This window comes from Octopus sinensis, linkage group LG27 (genome assembly GCF_006345805.1).
Source record: "Octopus sinensis linkage group LG27, ASM634580v1, whole genome shotgun sequence".
NCBI classification, from domain to species: Eukaryota; Metazoa; Mollusca; class Cephalopoda; order Octopoda; family Octopodidae; genus Octopus; species Octopus sinensis.
The window spans coordinates 6,051,932-6,066,778 of record NC_043023.1 but is presented as its reverse complement, the minus strand read 5'-3'; the positions used below and the strand labels follow the sequence as shown (position 1 = coordinate 6,066,778).

At 39.5% G+C, this 14,847-nt stretch overlaps 2 protein-coding genes across 5 annotated transcripts in view; one reads left to right on the top strand and one right to left on the bottom strand.

The window, feature by feature from the left end:
* The window catches only part of LOC115225490 (neurofascin-like), a 498,646-nt gene that overhangs the window by 391,161 nt on the left and 92,638 nt on the right, over positions 1 to 14,847 (top strand). The window lies entirely within an intron of this gene.
* LOC115225488 (hemicentin-2-like) overlaps positions 1 to 14,847 on the bottom strand; it is a 112,139-nt gene that overhangs the window by 52,002 nt on the left and 45,290 nt on the right. For all 4 annotated transcript variants that reach the window (XM_029796443.2, XM_036514375.1, XM_036514374.1 and 1 more), the window contains 4 exons: positions 10,530 to 10,632; positions 8,708 to 8,901; positions 5,858 to 5,992; positions 1,848 to 1,991 (listed from right to left, as the gene is read on the bottom strand). In XM_029796443.2, coding sequence (XP_029652303.1) covers positions 1,848 to 1,991; positions 5,858 to 5,992; positions 8,708 to 8,901; positions 10,530 to 10,632 — 576 coding nt within the window. The remainder of the gene's footprint in view (positions 1 to 1,847; positions 1,992 to 5,857; positions 5,993 to 8,707; positions 8,902 to 10,529; positions 10,633 to 14,847) is intronic.

The following is a 14,847-nucleotide window of genomic DNA, read 5'->3' as shown; positions in this document are numbered from 1 at the left end:
TGTCGGATACAATGATTCAGTGTAATCACCTGACCAGACATCGGAAACCAGGTATTGTTGTGGTAAATAAAAAGGAAAGAACATGCAAAAAGGAAAAGAACAGGCACAGGAGTGGCTGTGTGGTAAGTAGCTTGCTTACCAACCACATGGTTCTGGGTTCAGTCCCACTGCGTGGCACCTTGGGCAAGTGTCTTCTACTACAGCCTCAGGGTGACCAAAGCATTCTGTGTGGATTTGGTAGACAGAAACTGAAAGAAACCCGTCGTATATATGTATATATATATATGTGTGTGTATGTTTGTGTGTCTGTATTTGTCCCCCTAGCATTGCTTGACAACCGTTGCTGGTGTGTTTATGTCCCCGTCACTTAGCAGTTCGGCAAAAGAGACCGATAGAATAAGTACTGGGCTTGCAAAGAATAAGTCCTGGGGTCGATTTACTCGACTAAAGGCAGTGCTCCAGCATGGCCACTGTCAATGACTGAAACAAGTAAAAGAGAAAAGAGAATGATAATCGACATAGCATGTCCCAGTGACGACAGGATCAAAGAGCAAGAAGCAGCGTATTTGAAGGTTGTGGTTAATGAGGAGAGTAGATGTGATACCAATCATAATTGGTACACTTGGAAGTATCAGCACTAAACAACCAACATGGCCCAAAAAGATTGATACAAATGTGAAGGTAAAACACCTAGAAAAATCAGCATTGTTTGGAACTGCTAGAATTTTGTGCAGGGTTCTTGAAACATGACCAGTAAACAAATGTCACCTCAGTCTGCTAGCTGTGGACTCTCTTTACTCTTTTACTCTTTTACTTGTTTCAGTCATTTGACTGTGGCCATGCTGGAGCACTGCCTTTAGTCGAGCAAATCGACCCCAGGACTTATTCTTTGGAAGCCCAGTACTTATTCTATTGGTCTCTTTTTTGCCGAACCGCTAAGTGACGGGGACGTAAACCCACCAGCATCGCTTGTCAAGCAATGCTAGTGGGACAAACACAGACACACAAACACACACACATATATATATATATACATATATACAACAGACTTCTTTCAGTTTCCTTCTACCAAATCCACTTACAAGGCATTGGTCGGCCCGGGGCTATAGCAGAAGACACTTGCCCAAGATGCCACACAGTGGGACTGAACCCGGAACCGTGTGGTTTGTTAGCAAGCTACTTACCACACAGCCACTCCTGCTGACACTTTCCATCATACCCAGCAAAATAATCTGTGAGTTTTCATCACATAATAATAATAATAATAATAATAATAATAATAATAATAATAATAATAGCAATAATATTTCTTGCTAATTTTAGCATAAAGCCTGCAATTTTGAGGGGAGGGGTAAGTGGATTACATCAGCCTCAGTAGTTTACTGGTACTCTATGTTTATTGATTCTGAATTGATAAAAGGCAAAGATGACTGTGGTAGGATTTGAACTTAGAATCTAAAGACTTGTAACAATTACCACGTGAGCTTGCTACCTTGAATAATATTTTCTGATTTGGGGAGAAGCCCAGGATTTTTGAGGAGTGCGGATTAGTGAACTGCGTTGGCCCTAGTATGTAACTGGTACTGAATTTATCCACCCTTGAAGAATGTAAGGCAAACACACAAGGTGACACACAGACACCAATGTACACAAGTTTGAGGTGGTGATAGTGGTGGTGTGTGGTGGAGGTGATGGTGGTAGTGGTGGTGGTGTTTGTCGTTGCTGTTGTTGTTGTTCGTAGTGGTGGTGTAGTGTGTAGTGTGTGTTGACATATAGTTGTAGGAAACAGAATATAAAAAGGGGAATGAATGCCTGATGTATCAGAGTGTGCCAGGTTCAATACTCACCGAAGACATTTAGAAAGACATTAGCGAAGATATACCCATGGATATTACTGATATTACACTGGATGGTCATGGAATCTTGGTATGTGAGGTTGATGACAGTCAGGTTGGTCTTCCTTACTATAAACTTATTGTTATTGGGATATTCTGCAAAAGTAAAGAGTATATACATATGTGTGAGTGTCCACATGTATGTAAGTATGTATATATATATATATATATATATATATATATATATATATATATAGAGAGAGAGAGAGAGAGAGAGAGAGAGAGAGAGCTCAAACAGTTTGATTCAAACTCTTTGGTACTCTGAGTTTCAAGATGTGATGCTAATTCTCAGCTGTTGGCTATCATGCTTGAAACTCAGAGTAGCCAAGGAGTTTGAATCAAACTGCTTTGATCTATACATGTAACTCTCAATAAATGTGTTGAGTGTCCTACTTTTGTTTGTATACTCAATTGTATGTGTGTATATATATATATATATATATATATATATATATATATATACATACATACATACACACACACACACACACACACACACATATATATACATATATATATAGTAGAAATATGTTACAAAAAGAAAATATAAGATACACATGGAAATGTAAGGGTAAAATATGAAAAATCAACGAAAATGCACATTGTAAATAAAAGTATAAAAAGGCTTTTTATGAAAGGTAACGACAAATATATACATTTAGATGGACTGAGGTAGTAATAAAAGTCATAAAAGTTATTATTATGAGATGATTATAAGATGATAATAAAGTAAGAGAACAAAGCGAACCATATATATATATGTATGTATGTATGTATGTATGTATGTATGTATGTATGTATGTATGTATATATATATATGTCTTTTTTTATATATAACTTTTTTTGATAAGGTTCATTTCAGGAACTGAAACATGTTATAATGTATATATAAAAATTAAAAATTGTATAATATAGCAGCATTTTCGAACTTCATTTTTTACAAATATATATATATATATATATATATATATATATATATATATATATAGAAGCTATATATATAGAAGCTATATATATATATATATATACACTTACACATACACAAATATACAATGAGAGAGAGAGAGAGATACCAATCATTAAAATAAAAGTTTTTCTGTATTTCAAACTTTAATTAATAGTTGAAACAAATTTCATATGAAATGCATCTATTCATCAAAATATTTGCCATCATATTCAATTGTCAGTTGCTATCGTCGTACCAGAAGCTCAGCTCAACACTTCAACCATTTGCTTAGTTTAGAGACCAAAACTCCCCACACTCCTTTTCAACCTCATCTGCTTTGTTTAGCCTTTGTCTGAGCAGGAAGTGAGCTATGGCTCTAAAAAGATGGTAATCTGGTGGTGCAAGGGCTTGACTGTAGGCTGGGTGAGACCACCCTTTCACCCCCCTCAAGTTTGCACTTGGTTATATTGGAAGTGTGTGCTGGAGCATTGTTATGCTATAGAAGTGCACATCTTTGAATGAGTAATGCTAGGTTGCAGGTTTCAAAGTATCATATATTCACTGCAGTTGTTGAGCATAAAGGTTAGCATTCACAGCATGACCATCTGGGACAATACCACCTTGAAATTCCACCAAACACAGAAAATGACCGCCTGTTAAACAACAGATTCTGATGTCTTGCTGTAATGAAACCACTGATTTCTCTTATTAGGATTCAAAAATAGATACATTTTTCAGGTCTCACTGAGGAAATGACTAGCGACTGAGACTTTTGGAAATATGCTGTGCTTGCGAAGACCCGGCAAGCCCAAGTGAGACCATAACCTGTGGCCCATGCCAGGAGTGTAACCAACCCGCTTATGCGTACCCTTTCCTTCCTTGGATACTAAACTCTGCTTGCGAATACCTGTTGAGGCAAGTGAAATCAAAATCACATTCGATGACTGGCGTCCATACTAGCGGGGTGCAAAGAGCACCATAGAAGCGTGATCGTTGACAGAGTGGCTAACCGGCTTCCATGCCAGTGGCACATAAAAGGCACCATTCGAGTGTGATCGTTACCAGCGTTGCCTTACTGGCACTTGTGCCCGTGCTAGTAGTGTGCTAAGAGCACCATCCGAGCATGATCGTTGCCAGAACGACTAACTGGTTTCCGTGCCAGTGGCATGTAGGAGGCACCTTTTGAGCATGATCGTTACCAGCATTGCCTTACTGGCACCTGTGCCAGTGGCATGTGTAAAAAGATTCAAGTGAGGTCGTTGCCAGAACCGCCTGACTGGCCCCCGTGCCACTAGGTAAAAAGCACCCACTAGGTGTGGTTGGCATTAGGAAGGGCATCCAGCTGTAGAAACTCTGCCAAATCAAGATTGGAGCTTGGTACAGCCATCTGGTTCACCAGCCCTCAGTCAAAATCGTCCAACCCATGCTAGCATGGAAAGCGGACGTTAAACAGTGATGATGATGATGAGTTGCAATCAGAGCATAAAGACAGACAAAATACTGCTAAGCATTTTGCCCAGCATACTAACATTCTGCCAGTTCACTGCGTTCAAGAATCTAAGTATAGGCCTAACTTTGTATATAGGAGCCAGGGTGATTTTTTGGAGACATTTTTGGATAAAAAAAGTGTCTTTTATGTCATCAAACATGTTCAGTATAACTGGTCATTTCTACTTTCTCTCCACACAGCAAAACAAAAACAAAAAAAAACAACTTAGAATGGGCATCACACGGATTTACCCATGGTTCATCATCATCATCATCATCATCATCGTTTAGCGTCCGCTTTCCATGCTAGCATGGGTTGGACGGTTCAACGGGGTCTGGGAAGCCCGGAGGCTGCACCAGGCTCCAGTCTGATCTGGTAGAGTTTCTACAGCTGGATGCCCTTCCTAATGCCAACCACTCCATGAGTGTAGTGGGTGCTTTTTACGTGCTACTGACACAAGTGCCAGACGAGGCTGGCAAACGGCCACGATCGGATGGTGCTTTTAACGTGCCACCGGCACGGAGGCCAGTTGGGACGGCACTGGCAACAGCCACGTTTAGATGTTTGTAAATATTCACACACTGTTGAGTTTGGTCATTGGTCAGTTCATGAGGTGGTTCTCAAAAGCATCTGTTCACAAGGCTGAATTTATGGAGTTGTTTATGACAGACCAAGTTCTGCAGACAATATATGAGTACTTGTGCTTGGTTGCTGTTCAGTGATTCCAAACAAGGCCTCACCTTTCACAACAGAATGTCTCCTTGACCTTGGTTTGTTTTTAGGGATGGTTTCACCTTCCTTGATATATCTGAACCAGTTTTGTGCTATGCAATTGTTGACAGTTTCTGGGCTTTCCACATCAGTAATTTCTTTTGATGCTGTCCTTGCCCTCAGTCTATTTTCCACAGGTCCCATAAAATGGCTCTAATTGTAATTTTTGTTCCCACTCATTGTTAAAGTTGTAAAACAAAGAATAAGCAATTAATTTTTGTTACATATAAGAATAAAGAATAAGCAATGATTGTATCAAATTAGTGATATAACTTGGAGGTATAAGTTGCCAAAAATCTGAAAAAGCTTTTGATTCAACCTGCTATATCTACCCAAAGTTATGCATACGCACACACTCAAATACAGGTTGACATTCAAAAATCCAGCAACATCTGGACCTGAGGAGTGCCAAATTTTCAAAAATTCTGGACTTTTTATGGTTATATATGCTGTATATATTTAACAGAAAATTACTACCTGTACAGTCCTTTAAAGAAAGAAAATTAAACATTAAGTGAAAAGCAAATGAAATTTTAATATTCACTAGCTAAATAAAATAGTTCTACAGAATTTTGATTCAGCTAAATAAAATAGTTCTACAGAATTTTGATTCAGCTAAATAAAATAGATCCTCAGAATTTTAACCTGGTAAATTTGAAATCCATGCCAGAAATCTGAAGGAATTGGATTTTCGAATGTCAACAGTATACACATATACATCATCATCATCATCTCATCATCAGTGTCACTACTTACGGTGAATATCTATGCCATTGATGTACCACAAGTGTTTACTGATGGGAGGTTTGCTGGTTCCATTACAGATGAAGGTAGCTGAACTGCCATCACTGACCACAATACTTTTTGGTTTTGTGGTCCATTCAGGTTTAGCTGAAACACACAAAATTAACAAAAACAACTGTAATACCAACAAAATCAACAACAACAACAACAGCTATAACAATTATTGTGTTATCACACAATCACCCTATCTTCTAACTTGTTCTCCCTCCTATTTCTTTGGTGCTGTCTATATTTAGATGATATTCCCCTAAATCTCATAACATAGAACTTTTAACACACACAATGTTAAAGTCAGATATGCTTGCTTAGATATTGACAGCACCAACACTGCATTCTACAACAGAATAAAACCATGCACGCATACTCAGTCCTATGTATATATTATCTTGTAATTACTGACAGCCTAACAATGGATAAAGGAGCATATTCCGCATAATTTGCTTTATGAGTTCAATAAAGACAACAACACAAAAGAAAGTGTGAGGAATGTTAATGCAGTATATGGGGATCAGACAATAAGTGTAAGCCAGTGTCAACGGTAGTTCCAGAAGCTCCAAGCTGGAAACTACAGCCTAGAAGATGAGCCACGTCCTGGAAGATCTGTAGAGCTCAACCAGGACATTCTGCAAATCCATGGAACAAAATCCCATTGTAACTGTTGAGAAACTAGCAGAGAAACTTGGATTTGGTCATTCAACCATTCATCAACACCTGCATACCATCAGAAAAGTCAGCAAATTGGCTCAATGGGTTCCTCACAAACTTCCCGAGTCTAATCACGCTCAGATGCTCTTCTTTGCTGTCACCTCTCATAAATGAACCTATTTTGAAATGAATAGGGATTGGTGACAAGAAGTAGGTTTTCTATAAAAATGTCAAGCACCGAAGACAGTGGGTCAGGAAAGGAAAAACACTGGCACCCCAGGCTAAAGAAGGTCTTCACCCATGTAAGGTGTTGTATTTTCTGTCTTCCTATCTCTCCTCCTCTCCTTTCTCTCTTCCTCTTTTCTCTTTCTCCTAAACAAAACAAAACAAAACAACATCTTTTCGGTTTGTATAAAAGCCAAAGAAATTTTCTATGCAAAATATCTGAAGAGTTCTGTTGGATGGACAAAAATGCTAATTAACAATTATCCAAAATTCTGATTGCCCCCTTTTTCTTAGGTATATATGTATGTATGTATGTGTAATTCGGTAGGAGGACTTGAACGACATGCAAAGGTACATGAAGCCCAGTTACAACTACAGCCGGCTATTACCGGTAAAGGTTTTAGTTGCCAATTTTGTACAAGACATTGTAGATCTTTAGCTGGGCTAAGAAGTCGCATTCGGTCACAGCACCAGTAACAGTTAAGCTTCGTGCAATGGCCATACTCGATAACGAGGGGGCAGCCATAATAATAATAATAATTTACGTATGTACGTATGAAACCAGTGCTACTTTGTAATAACTGTGGAAAACACAAACGTCTCATCAATAGGTGACTGACGTTACTTGTGGGATACACATGACTGTTATGACGTGTGTGTGTGTGTGTGTGTGTGTGTGTGTATGTATGTATGTATGTATGAATGAATGAATGATGGTTGTTGACTCATTAAATGAGTATGACCAAGGGTGACTAAATAATGTGTGCCATGTGACAAGAATGACAGTGGCTCATGAATCCTCCCATTAACTTACAGAACTTGTTGCAGATCCGAATATCATACAGATTCGTCTGACTTCTTGATTGTTCAAGATGATTCTTATGATTTTCTGAATTATTTATACACCTTTTCTGGCAAACGATGCATGTCAAATTGGCTCCAGCAAGAAAGATTTTTGCAATAGGTGAGGCTTCTCTGGTTGCTCACCAGGCCTGTGTAAGGCATATATTTGCAGCCACTGATTTCACAGAGTAGGTTAGGAACTACAGACTTTCAGAATTGTCTTTTCAATTTGATCTTATATGTGACCACTGTTTATTTTTAGCTGGAATGTGCTCGCTCCATCATAGACTCTTCACATATACATATGTGTGTGTGTGTGTGTGTGTGTGTGTGTGGAGGCACATGGCGTAGTGGTTAGAGCAGTGAACTCGTGGTTGAGGGATCGTGGGTTCGAATCTCAAACCGGGTGATGTGTGTGTTTATGAGTGAAACACCTAAACTCCACACGGCTCCGGCAGCAGGTAATGACTCTTTTGCCACAACTTTCTCTCACTCTTTCCTCCTGCATCTTGCAGCTCACCTGTGACGGACCGGTGTCCCGTCCAGGTGGGGAACCTATACACCAAGGAAACCGGGAAACTGGCCCTATGTGCTAGGCATGGCTTGAGAATGAACAAGCACACACACACACACACACACACACATGACCAATACCTTTGGCAATATGTTGTGCTTGAGAGGAAGACCCATCAAGCCAAGTGAAATCATAATTGTGACAGATACTGGTGCCACACAAATGGCACCCTTGCTGGAGGCATATAAAAAACACCCATTACACTCTTGGAATGGTTGGCATTAGGATGGGTATCCAACTGTAGAAACCATGCAAAAACTAGAGTCTGGTACAGCCTTCCAGTTTGCCAGCCCTGGTCAAACCATCCAACCCATGCCAGCATGGACACTGGACGCTGAATGATGCTAATATATATACTTACACATGAATATATACAAATACTTATCAAGTCTACAGTTATCCAAGTTGATACAATCAATTAAATACCTTTAAGATAATGCCCCAGCATGGCCATAGTTCAAAGACTGAAGCCAGTAAAAGAATAAAAGAATAGCGGAATACTTATTCAGGCTTACATCCAATCTCCACTCTCATGGTGTGTTGCAATATCTGACCAGAGCTCCTTTCACTTGCATGGCACTCGTAATCTCCCTCATCCTCAAACCCAGCATCCCGAATATCCAGCTGATGATTAAATTTAGAAAATGCATACTTTGTATTCGGATGTATCGATTTGCCATTTCGGTACCACCTGATCTTTGGTGTCGGACTGGGAATGAGAGAAAAAAAACATCGAGAATGAGTGTTAAAAGTAAATATAATATCTTATACACTTTGAATACTCTTTTTTTATTCTTTTTACTTGTTTCAGTCATTTGACTGCGGCCATGCTGGAGCACCGCCTTTAATCGAGCAACTCGACCCCGGGACTTATTCTTTTGTAAGCCCAGTACTTATTCTATCGTTCTCTTTTGCCAAACCGCTAAGTAACGGGGACATAAACACACCAGCATCGGTTGTCAAGCAATGTTGTGGGGAACAAACATAGACACGCAAACACACACACACACAAACACATATATATATATACATATATACGACAGGCTTCTTTCAGTTTTCATCTACCAAATCCACTCACAAGGCATTGGTCGGCCCGGGGCTATAGCAGAAGACACTTGCCCAAGATGCCACACAGTGGGACTGAACCCAGAACCATGTGGCTGGTTAGCAAGCTACTTACCACACAGCCACTCCTGCGCCTATGTAACACTGTGTAACATAATTCTTGACCTTGGGTAGCAACTGTTACTTCCTATTTGCTTACTCCTAGAAAGTATGAAAAATGGTTGATATTTCCTTCAAGCCCTGCTCTTGCTATGATATTTATTCAAACCCCAAAGAACCCCTCCCAACACATGGCTATGATGCTCCTCCACTGCTCCTGTTCATCATCAGAGATGCATATATTGTCAGCCACTAAGGAACATGCTCAAGTGGTTAAGGTCAAGCAACTGACCAGCAATTCTGTGGTGTTGAGCAGAATATTTGCTATAACGATATTTCTGCTTCAGCACCTCAGTGCTGAATCTGTCTGAAATGTAATGGAAAATAGGTCAGTTTAAAATCATTGATGACCAGGTCACAAAAGGAAAGTTTGGAAGGAAAAGTTGTCATTTTCTTTGATTTTTAGATAGAAGCAAATAGGAAATAATAGTTACTAACCAAAGCCAAAAAAAAAAAATCAAAATTTTCTTACACAGTGTAATTAACCAGTTGGTTAACAATAAAGAAGTGATACTGAATCAGTGCATGTGTTTATTATTATTATTGGCATAACAACCCTACCAAATAAAAAGACAAGCTCAAAATACAAATATTATATATTTAAATAAAAACCAAAAAACTGCAATCGTAAATCACCTAACATGAATTAGTTTCTGATTTAAAAATTATTTTAATCAAATTATTCATTTTTATCATGGGACTTGAAGTAGATAGAACTACAAATAATAAGCATATAGAATATTATCTCAAAAAAGCCCCTTGGATATAAAGGGGTCAGATGCTGTTAATGATGGCAATGGAATGTATATTGTTGGAGGTTGTCATGTATAGATGATGGTATTGGTGGTAGTGCATGGATGGTAGTGCTGTTGCTGGGTGGGTTGATGGGTGGATGGTTGAGGTGTGTGTTAATATTATGGTGTAATGCATTTCGTGGTGGTGGTGGTGTTGGTAGTGGTAGTGGTGATGGTGTTGGTAGTAGCATAAAGATAATGGTGGTTGTAGCGTGAGTATAGTGCAGGTGGTGGTTAAAGAATGCTGGCTGTTGTGTCAATAATAGTGATGCGGAAAGAGGTCTATGGGATAAAAGGAATGAAACAGAATTGAACTCACTGTCCACCAAATATACACTCCAGCTTCACTGTGTCTCCCTTCAGAAAGACCATCTCTTTAGGGCTTGCACTGAGGATTTGAATCTGGTGGTCTTTAGGCTGCCCTGAAAGTAGACAAAAGACGAGGTACTCATACATATTCTTTTATTCGTTTCAGTCATTTCACTGCGGCCATGCTGGAGCACCACCTTTAGTCGAATCAAATCGACCCCAGGACTTATTCGTTGTAAGCCTAGTACTTATTCTATCGATCTCTCTTGCTGAACCGTTAAGTGACAGGGACGTAAACACACCAGCATCGGTTGTCAAGCGATGTTTGGAGGACAAACACAGACATACAAACACACGCATGCATACATATATATATATATACATATATACGACAGGCTTCTTTTAGTTTCCGTCTACCAAATCCACTCACAAGGCTTTGGTGGGATTTGATATTATGTCAATAGAGGAATTTATCTGTAATATAATATGTGATAATTATTCGGTTGCACTAATAAAACTCTGAGTTTCGGCCTGAGATTATAGAAGAAGACACTTGCCAAGGTGCCATGTAGTGGGACTGAACCCGGAACCATGTGGTTGGTAAGCAAGCTTCTTACCACACAGCCACTCCTATGCCTATTGCGATACTAGTGACCTGATGTTACAACACAGATTACATACACTTGAGAATAAGGTGTTTATGAAGTACAGAGCAGTAATAGGAAATCATAAAGACAAATAACTAAATAATTATCTTATGAATTTTACACACACACACACACACACACACACACACACACACAAGTGATCTGTAAAGTGCATCCTCGCTCCATCATGTCTTATTCTCCCACCAGTTGGCCAATCTTGAAAGAAACCTTAATATATCTATCTATCTGTCTGTTTGTCTGTTTATATATATCATCATCATCATCATCATTTAACATCCGTTTTCCATGCTAGCATAGGTTGGACGGTTCAACTGGGGTCTGGGAAGCCGGGTGGATGCACCAGGCTCCAGTCTGATCTGGCAGTATTTCTACAGCTGGATGCCCTTCCTAACGCCAACCACTCCGTAAGTGTAGTGGGTACTTTTTATGTGCCACCAGCACAGGGGCCAGAGGAGGCTGGCAACGTCCATAATCTGTTGGTGCTTTTTACATGTCACCAGCACGGACACCAGTCAAGGCGGCGCTGGCATCGGTCATGTTCGGATGGTGCCTTATACGTGTCACTGGCACGGGTATCACAACTACAATTTCCATTTGACTTTCATTTTGATATTGACGTACTTGACTCGATCGGTCTTTTCAAGCACAGCAGGTCACCCTATCTATATATGGATGGAAGCACTCCGTCGGTTACAACGACGAGGGTTCCGGTTGATCCGAATCAACGGAACAGCCTGCTCGTGAAATTAACGTGTAAGTGGCTGAGCACTCCACAGACACGTGTACCCTTAACGTAATTCTCGGGGATATTCAGCGTGACACAGAGAGTGACAAGGCCGGCCCCTTGAAATACAGGTACAACAGAAACAGGAAGTAAGAGAAAGTTGTGGTGAAAGAATACAGCAGGGATCACCACCATCCCCTGCCGGAGCCTCGTGGAGCTTTAGGTGTTTTCGCTCAATAAACACTCACAACGCCCGGTCTGGGAATCGAAACCGCGATCCTACGACCGCGAGTCCGCTGCCCTAACCACTGGGCCATTGTGCCTCCACATCTATATATATATGCATGCTAATACATGACCCACGTTGGACTCCTCACTCGTATCATTATCAAGCCTGGAGCTTAACCCTGGTCTATCCATACCACTTACTTAGCGTTTACCTGATACATTTTGGGTCTTCTTGACACCAATACCTATCATATTCTTTATATGTAACTAGCAGTATCGCCCGGCGTTGCTCGGGTTTGTAAGGGAAATAACTATATAAGCATTTTTAGAGAGTTACTTCCCTTATAGATGCCAATTCGGGCTTTCTTAGCCATTTCTGTTTTGGTGTCTTCAAGCCATGAAGTCGTTCTAAAAGAACGCTGGTCTCCTTGACAACGCATTACGACGTTGATTTCCTTACACTCCCTTCCCCACAGCTTCACAAAGGTGGGAAGAAGGGGGCGAAGCAAACACAGGTGCAGGTGTTTGAGTGTGGACGCCAACTCCACCGCCATCGACACACGAAAAATTATGCATTAAAATGGAATAAAAAATGATGTTAAATTATTTTTAAAATCGTAGACTCATCGTAGACTCGCGCTAGTACTCAGACGGGCTCGATATGAATCACGACTATAAGATACCCGAATTTGGTTAAACTGCACCGCAAAATGTGGGAGGAGTTAGGAATCTAAATCGTAGGAGACAGACACTCACACAACTACAGTTTTATATATATAGATATATTAATAGTAATAGTATGACAACAAAAGTAAGAAAGAGACCTTAATATTATGTAAATAGAGAAATTTATCTGTAAATATAATATGTGACAATTATTTGGTTGCAATAATAAAACTCCGAGTTTTGGATGTCAGGGCAGAAATCTGCTCTGGCATCTTGTCAGTTGTTAAGACAAATAAAAATGCAATGAAAAATCCATGACGAGATGCCAGAGCAGATTTCTGCCCTGACATCTGAAACTTGGAATTTTATTATGGCAACTGAATAATTGTCACATATTATATTACACACACACACACATATATATATATATATATATATATATATATATATATATATATATATATATATATATATATATATATATATATCATCATCATCATCATTTAACGTCCGCTTTCCATGCTAGCATGGGTTGGACGCTTCAACTGGGGTCTGGCAAGCCCGAAGGCTGCACCAGGCCAGTCAGATATATATATATATATATATATATATGTATGTATATATATAAAATAAAAAATGGGACAAGAAAGCAAAAGATTCAGACAGTTAGGTGATCCAAAAAAGGGACAACAAAACATCCAGACAGATGATACAAAGAAAACAAGGATGGGTCATTCGAAGTTTTCTTTCCTCAGTCAAGTCCCAGATTATCTTCTCAATTTCGGCTGATTATAGTTGAGTCTGCTCCAATCTGGCCAGCCCCAAGGAAAAACTAAGCTAAGAGCATTAGATTCCTTGGAAGAAAGCAGCGAATGTATACGGAAACAAGGACGGAAAAAACAGAGAAATGGTACACAAATACAAATGCAATTAACAGGATATAACAACAAGTGTCTTTCGACTAAGGATGAATTAAATTAAGCTGGCGTGTGTGGAAGTAAAGCCTTACAGCAGGGTCATGAGATTTAACAGGCACAGGAGGAATATAGATGTTGTACGGATGGTAGTCGAATCAAGAAATAAAGATTGGGCTTGGCTGAATACCGGTCACGTGGGGAGGGAAGAGAGGGAAGTAGAGGCAGAGGGAGAGAAGAATTAAGGAAGGGTGAGAAAAAAAGGGAAGAGACACAGTGAGCAAAAGGTACTGTTCTGTGATAGAAAATTCAACAAAAGAAGTACTCCATCTAGTGAGAGATAAATATTATTTATTTAAAGGGCACAATACATGTATTTAAGCACTGCTAAAAGTTTCGTATAATATGTGGTTTGCACCTGAAGAATATGTTTGAGTATTTCTCGACATGTGAAACTTCTAGTAGTACTTAAATTCATGTATTGTGCCCTTTAAATGAATAATATATAAATATATCTATTATATAAAATCCATTCTGTCTGTCTGGGTGTGTGTGTCTTCTAGGATTTCGGGCATCCTGCATCTGATTGCGCTCAAATTTGATATGTAGATACCAACGGTATCAGGGTGTGTATAAGTCTTGAAAAATTACAAAAATCGATTCCGGGTGAGAATGCGATCGATAAAGTGAATAAAATCGTTTTTCTTTGGAATAGAAAAAACGTCTATCTTTATTTCTTCTTTTGCTGGTGTCTCAAATTTAGGTTAAATCAGTGTTTCTCAAAGGGGAGGCCTATGGGATGGTAGGGCCAAGTTGTTTTGGGAAAATTTGGTTTAAATGTTTGACAACTCAGCACCGTCCATTGGACGGGGGGCGTTTTGCTTGTATATATATATATAAAATCTGTTGTGTCTGTGTGTGTGTCTTCTAGGATCTCGGGCATCCTCCATCTGATTGCGCTCAAATTTTATATGTAGATTCCAACGGTATCAGGGGGTGTATAAGCTTTGAAAAAATTACAAAAATCGATCCCAGGTGAGAATGCGATCGATAAAGCCGTGGGAATGTGCATTTGTATGCGCAAGTACATCAGCTGTTGCGATCAATAATATGTATACGTGAGAAAAA